The sequence below is a fragment of the Oryzias latipes genome, chromosome 13, assembly GCF_053564925.1.
Source record: "Oryzias latipes strain Hd-rR chromosome 13, Olatipes_Hd-rR_3.1".
In the NCBI taxonomy this organism is placed as follows: Eukaryota; Metazoa; Chordata; class Actinopteri; order Beloniformes; family Adrianichthyidae; genus Oryzias; species Oryzias latipes.
The window spans coordinates 21,393,315-21,408,904 of NC_136249.1; the positions used below are offsets into that span (position 1 = coordinate 21,393,315).

Genomic DNA, 15,590 nt, shown 5'->3' on the forward strand with positions numbered 1-15,590 from the left:
CTTAAAGAAAAAGGAGACAATAGAAGAATATTTTCATGACACACCTTCCATAACAGTGAATAAAAATCTCCTTGTTGACTTGGACACAAAGGGACTGGGCGTGTGTGCAAGGAGGGAGAGAAAGGGAGGAGGAGGGGGCGCAGGGAGGATTCAACCCTCCACTACATGAAACACACTAAATGAGCACTGTGCACATACTGACAGATGAGAATCCTTAAGAGGGCATTTGTGTGAGAAAAGCTGTCTGAATAGGTGTGACTGAAGTGTTTGTTTAAAAACGGTCACTTGGAGGAATAATCGGTGAGTATGATCCTATTCAAACCTAGTTATTTGGTTCGCTTTTTCAAATTATGGTGTCTGAATACAGCGTTACTGTCACGCTTGTTTATATTGATATATAGTACATCTTTTTTTATGAACAAGCGCTATTTTGTGAAAATTCAGAGCAAACGTTTTGAATAATCCACAGATTGGCTGTCAGTGATGGCTTTTGTTGTTTACATAGGGGTGTGTCGGCTGGCACTGGTTGCGATGCAAATACGGATCAGAGAAGGATTCATACTGTAATTAAGAAGGATAACGAGCAAAAACCAGATGGTAACCGCTGCTGGGGTTGAAATACTGCACGAGGACAATGGAGGCGCCTTCCTGATAAAGAAAAGAGGAAAAAAATAATCCACAGGTTGAGTGGCGCGCGAGGAGATAACGTGCGCACGTCACAAATCGGATGTTGATGCATGGCGCCTGCATGTGCGCAATGAAACCGTCTGCCAAATACATCCAGCGGGGAGGAAATCTGGTGTCGAAGTCATATGCAAAGAAAGCGTTGATTAGATCCAAAAACATATATTTTCTCATTTAAAACGTGATGAGCTTATAAAAATAAATATATTTAAAAATAACTATTGCAGCTTTAGAGATACTTTTTTTGTGAGGACTCATGATCTGATATATTTTCACATGAGCCTTTAAGATTATTTTCATTCAGCACCAGACTTTTTAGTAAGAGACAGTTACCAAGGAGATAAGAGGACACTATGGACCAACGCACATTGTTGTCATGGGGACGTAGCATCACTCTGATGGCAGATATGTGGGCCAGGCTATTTAATATAGGTTATGAAGCCCCATTTAGCAGGCCTACATTTTATTGATGTGAAATCACAATTCACCACTGTCATAATTGCAGCCTACCTGAAAATAACGGGTTCCTCTTCACCAGCCTTCACAGACTAACACAAAACCTCTTTCAGAGAAATTATATTAAAAGTCACTTATCATGATTCATTTGTGTCTGCACATGGACTATAGGTCTGAAAGAAGCATCAAAAAGCTGCTGAAGTTTTTTCAAGGTCATATTTCCCATCAAACGTGTAATTTGAGCACATGATGCAACTATTTTTTTATAACCTTTATAACCTTTGCTTTTTCTACATTCCCCTAAGTTTCAATGTTGTGCCACACTACAGCTACATTGTTGCTGTTTTCGTGTCCCTGCAGCTGCATCAAACTTAATTTATCATATTCCACTTCATATTTGTCATACATAACACTTTTTACTAGACTTATATATATATTTTTCTTTTTCTTTTCTTCATTCTTTTCATTTTTTTTAATTTTGCATCATGGATTTTCTACAAGGACTTTATCTTTATGCAGCCAACATGCTTTTAGTAGTCTTCTCCAGCTTAGTATCTCCTTTGAATGACCTTCACCTGTACTTCCACACCAGACAGTATATTTCCCTGTCTGCCTGTCTCCAACCCTCACCGTCTCAAAGCCTGCTCTTTCCTTGCTATTTTGGTCATTTTCCCCATGGAATTTTAGTCTTTGAGATTTCATCTTACTTTGGTCCAAAAACACGTTAAGCTAAATATGAGAAACCTCTGGAAGTAAAGCTCCATGTTTGGCAAACAACTTCTCATTTTCTCAATTTCTTAAATAATATATCAATGTTGGGCTAAAAGAAAATGTTTACCCTATTACTGGGTATATGACAACAAAGTGTAAATAAAGAGCAAAACGAATAATAACAAAGAATGCAGCTGTATACTCTGTCCCCAACAATTATAGACTGGCTTTACAGTGTGAACTCTCTGGCTTTTAAACCCTGCTTTCTTTTTCAACCCGAAATGTATGGCATTAGTCCAAGTCACAACAGACTCTGAGTACTTTATGCCATTAAAAGGTGTCTCGAGTGGAGACACAAAAGACCACCAGAGCTTTCTTTGTGCTCCTCTTAAGCCTCCATCCTTCGCTCTTAACACCTTTCCTTTCAGTTGATTCTTGTGTATAAATATTTAAAAGCTCATGATAAATGGACTTCTAGTATAATTAGTGAGCAGATTTTTCATTAAGAGTATTTCCATTATCTTTTCTGTGTCTTTATTGCACATCCATGACAGGTTGACCTAAAAACAGCATATGAAATTTATGAGCAAAAAAAAAAAAGAAAAAGAAAACTAAAAATGTATTTTTACTGATTCATGTTAAAAAATTAATACTAAGCGAGTCAAATTTGCCATTATTTGGGCTTTATAGTTTAATGAGGAAATCTGTTTTCCAAAAAAAAAATCATAAAAGAGGACACGTTTACTCAAGAGGCCAGAAATTAGGTAGCCCGTGCTTTAACTGGGTTGCAGAAAATACATTCTACACCAGAGGTGGGCAAACTAAGGCCCGGGGGCCATATGAGGCCCATTAAGATATTTAATCTGGACCACCAAATTGAAATAAATTATATTGGTAATCCTTAAACATTTTTATTTTCCCTATAATTCTGGTGTCTACCTATAGATGATGCATTACAAATAAATTATCCTTTGTTTAGGTGCTGAACGTTATCCTGCATTCATGTTGTGGTTAAAGATTTGTTGTTTTTCTGACATTCGTGTGTGTTTTCCGAGCCAGACAGTCATTTTCTGATCATTTCAACACCGCAGAATTTCCCTGAGGGACATCAAGTCATTGATGCAATTGGCAAGAAAAACTCTAAAATGTTCTGTTTTAAAGTACCGTATTTTCCGGACTATAAGTCGCCCTTTTTTTCATAGTTTGGCAAGGGTTGCGACTTATACTCCGCAGCGACTTATATTAGAAATAAATTGAAATAAATACATTGTTAACCCTCCTGTTATGTTCATTTGTGAGGAACAGAGATGATGTTCCTGGGTCAATAGGATGTATGAGGTATGTTAAGTGTTAAGAGTATGTTAAATGACTCAGAGAATCAGCAAACTTTTTTTACAGTAAGATCTTGAAGGCTAAAAACACAATATTCTATTTTCCAATGATTTTATAGATTCAGAAATGCAATAAAAATGACAACTGTTTCTACAAATACAGGATGAAAACAGAGTATTAGTTGGCCAATGATGCTTCATGAAAGGAATAAATAAATAAGTCTGAGAAAGAATTACTGTGAAATTATGAGATAAACAGTCTGCTATGATTGTGTCATATGAGGTTGTGCAAGTTATTAGTTCTTGGTCTCAGATTTTGTCAAATAAATTTCCCGTCAAAATGCGACTTATAGTCCAGTGCGACTTATCTGTGTTTTTTTCTACTATATAATGCATTTTTGGGCTGGTGCGACTTATAGTCCGGAAAATACGGTATATATTCATTTTCTGTCAAAATCAAAGTATGTTTTCTGTTCTGTTATTTCTTTCTTTTTGCGAGGCGGATTTCCAAAAAAAACTCTGTTTCTGCTCCTGCCTCTTGTCAAATTTTACAACCCTTTGTGGCTCATGAATAAAAAATGTTGCTCAGCCATGTTTTACAACAATCAAGTTTCATAAAAAAAGTTAAATTCAAATATATTTAGGTGAATGTCTTTCGTTTAGCTATCTGTAAAATATAAATACACAAAGACAAAATAAAAAAAAAGCTTTCTTCGGGTGCAAGAAGTAAACACATACCAACTATAGGACATTCAAATGATGAGTTGCTGTTGTCATTGGAAGATACACTTCTAGATTTTCACGACTCATATGCCCTTCCAGCAGTTGCTGGTAAGAACTGGTAAATCTTAAGTTATTTAGACAAATATTTTCTATAGAATAAACACAGCTGATCTGCTTAACAATTGTTGAGAGCAAATTGACAAAGCTTCTGACTAGATCTGTAAAGATAGAAAACAAACAGTCTGAGCAGATTCAGTAAGCCTAAAATAAAACACATCAAACTGTAAACTTGTAAAAAGAGTATCTAATTAAAAAAATGGGGGAAAAAAAATCATATTTGAAACCTCAAAAAAAAAGGAAAATGTTTTCAACATAAAAAGCTACAGTTAAATCCTGAGCCGTACTGATGGAATTAGAGAAACATGGAAAGCAAGCTAGTGAAGAACACGAAAAACTAAATAAGACAAATATGCATTACACATACATTACACTCTGGAAACATGTGCTGGCCGAAATAAAGGAATTCTAAACTGAAACAAAAATAATTATGGAATAAAATAGAGCAGAATAGAAAATATAAAAAATGATAAAGTAAATGCTTGTTAATATGTCTGAAATCAATATTAAATGATGAATTGTGCATGGGCAAGCATCACATCTGATGTGAAAAACAGCAACTGTCTGACTACTGGCAAAGAAATGGACACTCAATGCATATTATAACTGGTCTTACCAAACTATAAAAGCTCCTCATTGAATAAAAATGATGGTTAGAAAATGGGAAAATGATGGAAATCCAAAACTCTTAATGTTAAAAAGATTCTTAAAATCACTTTCAGAGCAAAATCCCCTTTTTGGATATCATTTTGTACTTTTTTATGTACAGAAAAAACCCTGAAATAACACCTAAAGTAGAAAAATTCCAGGGACTTTTCTGAAGTTGGGCCATAGGTCTGTTTTGTTGTTTATTATTAGGCCAAAAATTTCTTTTTCTTTTCTAAAGTCTTATCTTTCTGATTATTTTGTGCCAACAGTTGTCATGGAAATGGCTTTGCTCTTCTTCTCTTCACTCCTGGTGTGCGTGTCAGGTAAGTGCCCATAATCATAAAACACATGCATAGTGCTGCCTCCCTTTTCACCCGTTGTCCACTAGAGGGCAGTTGTTCCTTTATAGGAAATTTGTGCCTCATTGCAAAAAAATTACAGATTTGAGCTCAAAAATACTAATTATTACACTGTTTAGTAAAACTAAATATGCATGACAATAAAGTTGTGTGATGGAAAAAGTGTATATTTGTGTGATCCCTGTTAATAAAGATAGTATAAAAACATAATTTTTCTACAACCATCACATTTCTTTACAATCTGTTTTTGTGTCCCAGCTGTTGCTGACTCAAGTGAAAATGGTGAGTTTTCTGTATTTAGTCTCTAACAGATTTCTAAACAACAGTAAAAAGTTGCATGTTTTGTCCAAAATTGAAAAAGCAGAACAAGAGCAAGATTTATTTTAATGGAATGGCAGCATCCTAATCAATCTAAAAAAAGATGTTAACAATTGTTCAAACATTTCTGTCTAGTCCAGGATGCGCCTGCATACTAAGTCCAGGATGCGCCTGCATACTAGATGTTGCAAATAGAGTACCAAAAATATATACTTATAAAGTAATTATTTGATTCTGCAGGAAATTCACAAAAGTTCACTTTTATTGTACTGTAATTACTGTCTGCTGTTGCAGATAGAAAGTAATTTCAATGAAGCACTTCCTTACAGAACCCTGTATTTGATCTGGACTGTGGACTGGCACAGAGAGACCCAGACTTGGACCCACTTTTGGCTAAATAGTTTGGGAGTGCGAATGGTCTTGCCCTAGGACCCACACTGGATGAAGCTCTGGATATTGAACCCACATTTCCCATGTGCCAGTCCTCAAGTCACTATTCTATTCTATTCTATTCTATATTATTCTATTCTATTCTATTCTATTCTATTCTATTCTATTCTATTCTATTCTATATTATTCTATTCTATTCTATTCTATTCTATTCTATTCTATTCTATTCTATTCTATTCTATTCTATTCTATTCTATTCTATTCTTCCTAAAACATTATAGTCATATGTAAAACAGAAGGTCCGTTAACTATTTCTGTGAGGGATTAATAGTTGTGGAGAACACAAATGCAAGAGGGCGTCTTGTCAGCGGCAACTTTGATAAATAAATCAGCCTAAACAATTCAAAATAAAATTGAACTAAAACAATAAAACTAAACATTGAACCCGTAACACCATAGATTCTTTTCTGTTACATTTTTATCAATTGGTATAGGTATGTTATGATCTTAAAAAAACGTACTTAGTAGTACGTTTGTAATTCATATAGAGATAAAACAAAGAAGTGCAACAATGTTAGCAAATACTTTAAATGCATTTTACCTAATCAAAATCACAAAGAAATTATGAAAATATTGATCAAAAATCAACTTTCTAATTCTACTGGTTTCTGTAAATTATTTTTCCCTACAGACAACAAAAAGATTGTTGATAACCCTTTTATTTACGGTAAGTAAAAAATGAACCAAAAAATGAAAGCGACCATCAACCATGCGACTTCAACTAGAAGTGTGTTTCTTCCCTCTGCTTTTTTCTTTTTTTGCATTTCTTGTTCATAGACTATGAAAGTTTGAGAATTGGAGGACTGGCCTTTGCTGTGGTGCTGTTTACCCTGGGTATTCTTCTTATTCTTAGTAGGTTTCTATTTCTGATTTCATTATTCCTGTATAAAATAATTGCTACTCGGATTTCTCAAAAGCTCTACATAAACTAATAATTTTTCATATTTGTAGGTCGACGATGCCAATGTGGTGCCAACCAGAAGCCCAGGTAAGTTGATGTTCTCCCATGTAAAAGAAGAGAATAGTATTTCTTTTGAGGTTTTAAAAATGTTTTAGCATGATTTAGTTTCCATGACAACCTGTCAATTCTCTCTGTAGGGCCCCTGGGGATGAGGAGGCACAGGAGGAGAACCTGATCGTCTCCAAGGGTAAGATGAGTGTTGCAGCTCTCTGATAGTCCTTTTCACCTCACATTCACATCTTGACATAAATCTACAGTATGTCTGTGTACAAATGTGTGTTGTGTTAATGGTCTTTTCTTGCATGACCCCAAAATAGCTCAGTGGGCTAACCCTTGTTAGCAATTGTGTCACACTATCATGACCAATTTTCATATTTTCAACAGTAAAAAAGATGGCCTTTTTACCTGGGAGAATCCCTGTGTGATTTCGAAACATTTTCAAGTGGAAAAATCTTCTCAGTTAGTATGACCAAGTAGTCAGCTGATGCCTGCCGAGCCTCATTAATCATTGCAGTATTTTTCCACTGAGAGGCTCTCACCTGAACACTGAGATGAACCAGGTTGGAGGGATTTTACCTTATTTAGTCAGGCTGTATGTGCAATGGGACATTCTATGAAGTGTAAATTGACAAAATTTATTTTCTTAGAATAAGGGTTTTTTCCTTAAAAAATAATGTAAGCAGTCCAGGTGTAGATAATAATAAGGATGTAATTGTGTGGTATGCAAGAATGTTAGGCATCATTGGTCAACTTGCTTGTTATTCAGCATAGATTAGTTAAAGATTAACTGATCTTGAAGAGACATAAGAATAAAAGTGGTAAGCTTTCCATTCATTTTAGTATGTTTTTGAAACTTCATGAAGGAGTTTAAATCTTTGCTGACATTTGGATAGTGATAAGAATACGTATTTCTATTTTGTCAGGTTTGTAGCTTGTTTACAGGCACTATGGGTTTTAAACCAGTCTTCTGGCCTGTTGGTTCTGACTTGTAAACTACTGCTACTGTAAAAGAAACAACTAAAAACATTGAATTACTGGCTAACAGCAGTGGTTTGTGTCCAGACCCAGCTGCCAAAACCTTTACGAAAAGAAAAGCAGAGACCTAAAACAAGCAGTGATGAAACCATGATTATCTTTTTGACACCTACATAGCAGAACTTCTTATGCCTGTTATCTTTAAAAAATAAATTTACTAATTGGTAGTAATCATGATAATTTATGTTTGTTAAAACATTACTTATTGCACTAATATTAAACATATGCTAGTCTAATTTATGTAAAGAGAGTTGAATATTGGTGTCTGCATGTTCAAATGTGCTTTTTGATGTTTCACCACCTGTTTCAAGACAGGACTAGTATGGTCAAGGGAGTGTTCATAAACTAAACTGGAAAAGACGACACCTCTAGAAAGATGTTTTTTTTAAATCCAAATGACAGGGAAACATTGGAACATGATTGGCAAACCTTTGAGAATAAAAACAAAGTTTTCAGATAAGAGCTCTTTCTGCGTACTTATCATACATACCAGCAGTCATTTGTGATCTGTATTTTGAAAAAAACATTCCTGGAGAATTTAGAAAAAAACACGTCATATCTTATAACAATTGAAAGCATTTCTCTGTTAACTTTGTCTGATATATGACATTCACCTCATGTGCATCACTGTTTCAAGAAAAATCCCTTGAGACAGGGTTATACTTCAAATGTAACGGTCTTCGGTTCCTTGTACCCGGAGGAGGGCAGCAGTTATCTTTTAGCAATGTTTTCACTCATGCCTAAATTGAAACTTCTTTTTTTGTTTACAGCAGCTGCCAAAGAGACTCCAGTGGAGAACTGAGGCCCCGCAGCAGGACTGCAACTAGCTTCTGAAATGCTGTTTTCACTGATGTTGAACCACAAAAACAATGAAGGAACTGAAGACCATTACAAATGATTTCATGACAGGGCAAGAAGGGGAAGTATTCAATTAGAGGTGTAATATGTACATACATTTGACGCCATGTTGTTTTTTGCGACTGCCAGTTCCTCAGTGCTCTTGTCTATTTCTGTGCCTTCTGTGACGGTCACCCATTCCAGTATGCTGTCTTAGTCAGTGACTCGTGTGACACAGGTTTGTCTTTAAAATCTTTAGGACATTTTCTTGTTGTGTGCTTTGCTGCTCATTTTGTACTTTTTTCTCTTCACTTAAAGTTGAGGGAATTTGTAAACCTATCGTTTGTTTTGTCAGTTGTCCTGGATGATGTTTCTCACACTTTTGGAAGTTCATTCATATAAGAAATGAACAAATATAAGTATAGATGGTTTACATTTTAGATATGAGGTAATCTTTGTTTATGTTTAATGGTTCTGTGTTTGCGTGCACATTGGTGTGTGCACGTCCTCTGTTTGTGTTAATGTGCTTCCATCACAAGTGTGTGTGTGTCATTAAATGTAGATGTGATGAGCCTTACATAAGACAATCTCAACTTTCACTGCTCTTTGAGTGAACACATGAGTGATTTGCAGGGATCTGCACGGACCTCTCCACCACACCGAAGTGAGGAGATTTCCTACATCAGTTGTCTCACTGCCTTCTTTACATATCTAATCCACTGCTGTCCTCCTTCAGGATAAGGAGTCTCCGGTAGACTATGATTAGCTTCCCTTCTCTCATTCGTGCCACAAATCTGTGAAACCAGGGTATTTTGGTTGTTTTCTTTACCACTTGTTGCAAATATCTGTGTTTCTTTTTTTTGTCGCTGTGTTTTTAATACTTTGTTTGAAAGAACGACAGACAGGGTCTGAATGCTGAACTAATGTTATCTATACAAGTCATGTATTTGCTAGACTACATTAATAGTAGCCTATTGTAAGCCAAATCTTGGAGTAATAACAAAGAAACAATGCTTGTTTTGAATCTATAAGGTCAGGCTTTTATGAGGTTAAAGTTTATTTTATTATGTTTCAAAGATAATTTCTGTGGAAATAAATCATGTGTGTTTATTCTATGCATGTGACCTTGTTGTGTAGCAAGCTGTTGTACTTTTGGCATCAGTCAATCAATAAATGAGCGCTTGTTCAAACAAAAGGTGTGTTTGTTGTGTTCATTTAGACAGAAAAAAGAAATCAGAGTGCAAGTGTTTTTGAGTGTTTTTCGCCTGTGATTTTTAAAGGCTAAAGGAATTGTTTTTTGGCAACCATCCTGCAGACGAGGATGAGTGGAAGCATCCTACCAGGGTAAAGCTGTGATTTGAGTCCATGTGCGTACCTGTCGGAAAAGGAGGGCTCACTAAGGTTTCTACTGGGCTCCAAAGGTTGGCAAATGAACACTTTATTGGCAGTAACTTTATGAGGCTGTAAATATGTAACTAAGTGGCCAAAATATGCATGAAGGTGTGGAGAAGTAGCCATTTGTGTGTTTGAGGGAGAGGGAGGGAGAGAAAAAGTGTTAAGGGGTTGATCCCTGTGAAAGCTGGTTTAGGTTACAGACAAAACCCCTGCACACATTTCCAGACAGGGAGCAGCTCAGGTGAGTTCTTGCCATCTATTCTAAGCAAATATTCAGACATTGCTTAAATATGCAGGAAGTTGTGTTTTATTTGTGTGAACTCAATTTCTTTCATTTAGTGTGAAATTTCACAGCAATTTCTATTTTCCCTCCTCTATCTTCATATACACTGTCTGTGTGTGTGTGTGTGTTTGAAAATAATCGAGTCGCATTATTTCTTCGGAACCTGGTGCTGTACCTGTTTGTCTAAGTTATTAGAGAAAAAAAATTACATGTCAAACGTGTCAGTCTCGCTTGTTCAGTCCATGACCTCTATCTGACAGCTCAAGGTGTGAGGTTAATGAATATTGGAGTTCTCACACATTAATGAGTAACTGTCCTCTATGCCCTTATGTTTGGTAGTGCTTTGAAAGAAGCTAGGAAACATGATTAATGCAAGAACAAAAGCCACAAAATGAGTGTTTAAACAAAGCTAAGACAGAAATGGGATATTTTAATATGTTAAGCTAGGCAAACTGATAATTACAGTTCAAGAAATTTACAGTATGTGGATGTTTGCTTATAGTCTACTGATATAAAACAAATAATAGAATTAAAAATGTCATTAAGCTTTTCAAATGATTGAAAATCAGGGCAGTCCCACAGTTATTGTTGAACCTCCAAACTGTTGCTTCATGATATGGATGCACTACCATTTTACCATAATATTTTATTTTCAGTAGCTACTCAACGTAGTGTAGCACAAACAACATTTTTAAAGCAATGTGTACTCAGTTCTTTAAACCATTACATTCTGGTGTATCATCTCTGCAGCCACTGTAATAAAGGATTTTAAAAACCTTTTTCAACCTTTCAGCTATCTTCTCTGAACACACAGACAGACGAGGCAGCATGTCGTCTTTGAATAAAGGTAAGTTCACCTGCTTATACAATACAAAACACATTAACATTTAAGTGTTTTACCTTTTTTTCATGATCAGTCAGAGCAACTTACAGAGATTTTTACACCTAAGTCCTTTGCAGCTGCTAATACTCCTGAAATGTGTGTGTTCACTGGTTTTACTGCTGCTAATGTTGCTAAGTATGAAAGTGACAAATGAAGGATAATGGAGGTCAATGCCTTCTACGCTGTAGGCAAAGAGCTTTCAATGCTGATAACTGTGTGGACATAAAGATTAATGTCAATATATGTATAAACCATTAACAAGAATCAGTTACTTTTGTCTGATAATTTTTATTTTTGTTTATTTAATTTTATTTTTTAATCATTTTATTTTGTGAACCTACCCAAAAACTGTAAATGAGAAAGGCGTATACTTGTATAGCGCTTCTTTAAAAGGCCAAAAGGGCTCTTTAGTCACAGTCCATTCATACACACATTCACAAACTGATGGCAGCTCCGACACTGAACACTGGCACCAACCTTCCACCAGAGGCAAGGTGGGGTTCAGTGTCTTGCCCAAGGACACTTCGACACATGTGCAGACAAGGCAGGAATCGAACCCGCAATCTTCCAATCTGAGGTTGACCACCTCAGACTGCACCACAGTCAGAACAATATTTTAAAATACTTGATTTTTTTTCCTCCCCGTTTGATATCATTTTACATTTTCAAAAGCCTCTTTTGTTCAGATTAGTTCTGGAACTTATCTGAACTGGTGTTTGCAGTTTTCACAACCTTCCACCAGATGACGCTATTTTCCACTTTTCTGAGTTGGAACAGTGGACGAGCAAGGGTTTATTCTGATCTGACCTGATAGGTGTTTTCCAGTTTGATCCAATTTACATTATTATTAAAATAGTCCTCTAAATATTTTAGATAACATGGCATACTTTCATCAGAATACACTTCATGTGAACATCCCAAGGTTTCTTTTTTTTTTTTTACCTGGACTCTGTTTATTGTTTTTAGGGGTTTTTCCTTAGCAGCAAGGAGGATCTAAGGACAAGAATGCTCAGTTTATCTTAGTCTGTTAAGTTTAGTTTAGCAGTCAGCTTTTGTCTTTCCTAACTGATGTTATGTTTTGTAATTACCACTGTGAAGCCTGTTTAGACAACCATGTTGTGATATCGGGCTATATAAATACAGTTGTATTAAATTGAATTGAATTACAAGAGGAGACATGCCAAAACAAGGCCACTAGCTCATTGGCCATTGACTGGAGGGTCGTGAGTTCAAATCCAAAGACGATTCATACCAAATACTCTAAAAACAGGACCCAATACCTCCATGCCTGACACTCAGCATTAAGGGGTTGACTGTGTCTGTAGCAGATTGCTCCCCGGGCGGACGGGTCAAACGCAGAGAAAAAAATTCACACACCTAGACATGTGACAACCAATGGGACTTTAACTTTAACAAGAAACAACTAACAAAATGCACTTTCTCTCATATGTACATAAACAAAGATTTAATTCACAAAAAAATAGGATTGTGTATTAAGAAAAAAAAGTCAAAATATTGTTCATTATAAATAACCAAATGATCATCTTGGGGATACAGCGCCTACAATCTGTGAATTGACGTGCTGTTCTTTGTACAGTTTCAGGTATAGATCCAGAATTGGACGCAGACTTTTTCTATGGTAAGTGGCCATTTATTTTAAAAGGTTCTCAGTCTTTGTCTGGAGAATTGCATTTTAAATGTAGACAGTTAAAATACTTTAAGAAGAGGCAAATGACTCAGCAGAGAGAACAAACTTTTACAGAGTGACTTCAGCTACCCTGTTCTGTCATTGCAGATTATGAAACGCTACGTGTTGGGGGTCTGATCTTTGCTGGCATTGTGATGTTCTTGTCCATCATATTGTTGACTGGTAAGTCCACAGAAACATGCTTTGTTTGCCTTGAATGAATTGTTAGACTACATAGTGAACAACAAAGCAACAATGCAACAGGTTATGGTGTTATCATGACCATGAAAGTGCATCACTTGCAAAGACAACAATACATGCTTTGTGGTCACTGGGTTGAAACAAAGCATTTTTTGAGTTTGAAAATAACTAAATAGCTTTTGTCCTTTTTCATTTTGTAAGGCAACAAGATCAGAAGATGTGGCAAGCCCAAGGTAAGACTACTATTTTTTTTAAAATGCACAGATTTTAAGTTATCAAATACGATCAATAATTTCACCTAGAATTTATAATTTTCTATTTAGGTTGCATGTTTTTTCTTTACATTTAAAGAAAAAAGGTTAACACATTTTTGTCAGTACTAATGAAAAATGATGTTTGATTCTGCAGCCCAAACCAGTCCTTGATGAGGATGACTACTAAACTACGCTGAGCTAAATGACAATCCAAAATTGAACTGCTTTGATTTCAAATGTCGTGTCTGATAAACTAAGGCCGTTGTATAAATAAAGTTTATCCAATGACACAACATGTGTGTTGACTGCCTGTACAGATCTAGAGAAATTTCAAACTAAAAATGTTACTTAAGTTAAAAATAAATGGATGAAAAACTATAGAACTATAGCATAGATTGTTTAAGTAAAGTCACAATCTTGACTGCTTTTCATAGCTATTTATGATGAATATCTATACTTTGTCTTTGGAACAATCACAAGGCTATGTATAGTTTTAATTTGACAATTTAAAAACAAAACTGGTATGAAAAACAGTTCCATACTTTGTATGAAACTATATGTAAATAGAATCATGAATTCTGTTGTGATAAATCCCAAAGGCTTCACTGGGTACTAATGAACAATTGTTGGCTCCAAAAGGAAAAAAAAAACATTGATAAAATGTACTTTATTGTAATAGTGTGATTTTTCCTATATGTTTAAGACTTCATGTTGTATTTCAGTTCATTTCAATAGATTATTTACAAAATCCCAGTTCATTACTAAATTGGTTTACATGTCATCCCAAATTTTGATTGATGAAAATATGGAATTTTTTGCTTTAATGTAAAAACAAATATTTTTTTTAAACGTTTTTTTTTTTAATTTGGGTTCAATTAGCCTACTTTTCTATTAGCTCATATTTTTATATGTGACTTTAAAGAACACACACAGCATGTCTGTAGAAAACTAAAAACACAAGTAGAGAGAAAAACAAGCTTCAGCTAAATAAATTAGATTAAGAGCAAATGTTTGCATAAAAATAAAAAAAGATAAATCAATTAAATGTAATCAACATGATTTAACAGCTAAAAATTCTAATAAATATACAAACGTCATCTGTATGTGCTTATACTTGGAACCAATTATGTAAGTTGTATTCACCTCCAAAAGGCTTTACAGATTGAATACAACAAACAAGAAAACAAGGGGAAAAACCAACAACAACCAAAAGAGAAAACAATCTCCATTGTCTTGTTCATGTGCAGTCAGTGTCTTGCCCTGCAGACACAAAGCTACCATGAGATGGAGCCACAGGACAATCATGACCAGCACACAGGACTAAGGCAGGAACAGTCAGAAGGCGCTGACTAAACCGACAAAAAGGCACCCCACAGTAGGTTTTAAGGTTTGCAAGAATGAGTTGAAAATTCCGTTTGAGCTTAAGAAGTGTTGAAAAAGTCACACAGTATTCAAACTGAACCTTTACATCATAGCCCCAAATAATGATTAGGTTCCTGAAAAGAATGAATACCATTTTGCTGCTAAATCTGTACTTTAGAAAATGGAAAAATGTCCTGTCTGCACCTCTGATTCATTCCTTGGTTGGGGTCTTGGCACTCTATGAGCTATGGTTTATAGCTGACTGTGCCACAAAGATGCCACACAACCACACTTACTGTAATATTACTGTTGGCCACCCCAGGATGGGCATGTTGCATCGCAGAGTCCTGTATTTTTACGGTCACACTGAGTGAACGACAAAACACATTAATCATGGCACCAGAAAACCCTGGCTTGATTAATTATTCCTGAGTAAAGAAGTCGTTACAGGGAGAGATGGGGGCTGTCTGTAGTGATGAGTCCTCTGTTCTCCTCCCTTCTCTCCTCCATCCAACTTTCAGATTTTCCAGGAAAAAAAAGGATATCCATTCAGTAAAAGTTTGCACACTTGTGAAGCAGGCAGTTTTGCCAGTTGGATCCTCAAGGGTTTGGGTCAGCTTTTTTCCATAAGGGCTTCAGTTGAGCTAAGCGTGAGAAGCCATTTGTCACAGTGTTGACTACACCTGATAACATCACTGCTCCAGAGGGAAGTTTGGAGGGAAACAGAAACAGGCACGGAGGCCTGATCAGATACTATTCTCACAGGGTGGCTGGAGGACTGGCTACTGAGAAAATGACCAAGAAAAACAAGCAGTTTGTGAATGCATTTAAAAACTCAAAAAAATCAACTATTTCATAGTTTCAGATATTTTTATCTGGTTGAAAGTGTTTTGTT

The 15,590-nt window shown here is 35.7% G+C and overlaps 1 protein-coding gene and 1 non-coding gene across 3 annotated transcripts; both read left to right on the plus strand.

Moving 5' to 3' along the window:
- Window positions 1–107: 107 nt before the first annotated feature.
- Window positions 108–9,825, plus strand: fxyd6 (FXYD domain containing ion transport regulator 6). Of its 2 annotated transcripts, none has more exons than XM_004075407.5 (8): window positions 108–300; window positions 4,940–4,993; window positions 5,288–5,311; window positions 6,429–6,464; window positions 6,575–6,649; window positions 6,749–6,785; window positions 6,896–6,945; window positions 8,564–9,825. In XM_004075407.5, exons 2-8 carry the CDS (start codon window positions 4,945–4,947, stop codon window positions 8,593–8,595), a joined length of 303 nt encoding a protein of 100 aa, XP_004075455.1. In that variant the 5' UTR covers window positions 108–300; window positions 4,940–4,944; the 3' UTR covers window positions 8,596–9,825. The 2 variants fall into 2 exon arrangements, with proteins under 2 accessions (XP_004075455.1, XP_020563924.1); XM_020708265.3 differs by having other exon boundaries at window positions 8,567–9,825.
- A 2,958-nt stretch (window positions 9,826–12,783) lies between these two features.
- LOC101161985 (uncharacterized) lies at window positions 12,784–13,065 on the plus strand. The gene is made up of 2 exons (XR_013647147.1): window positions 12,784–12,830; window positions 12,987–13,065. It is a non-coding gene; the product is annotated as an uncharacterized LOC101161985 (transcript).
- Window positions 13,066–15,590: the final 2,525 nt, after the last annotated feature.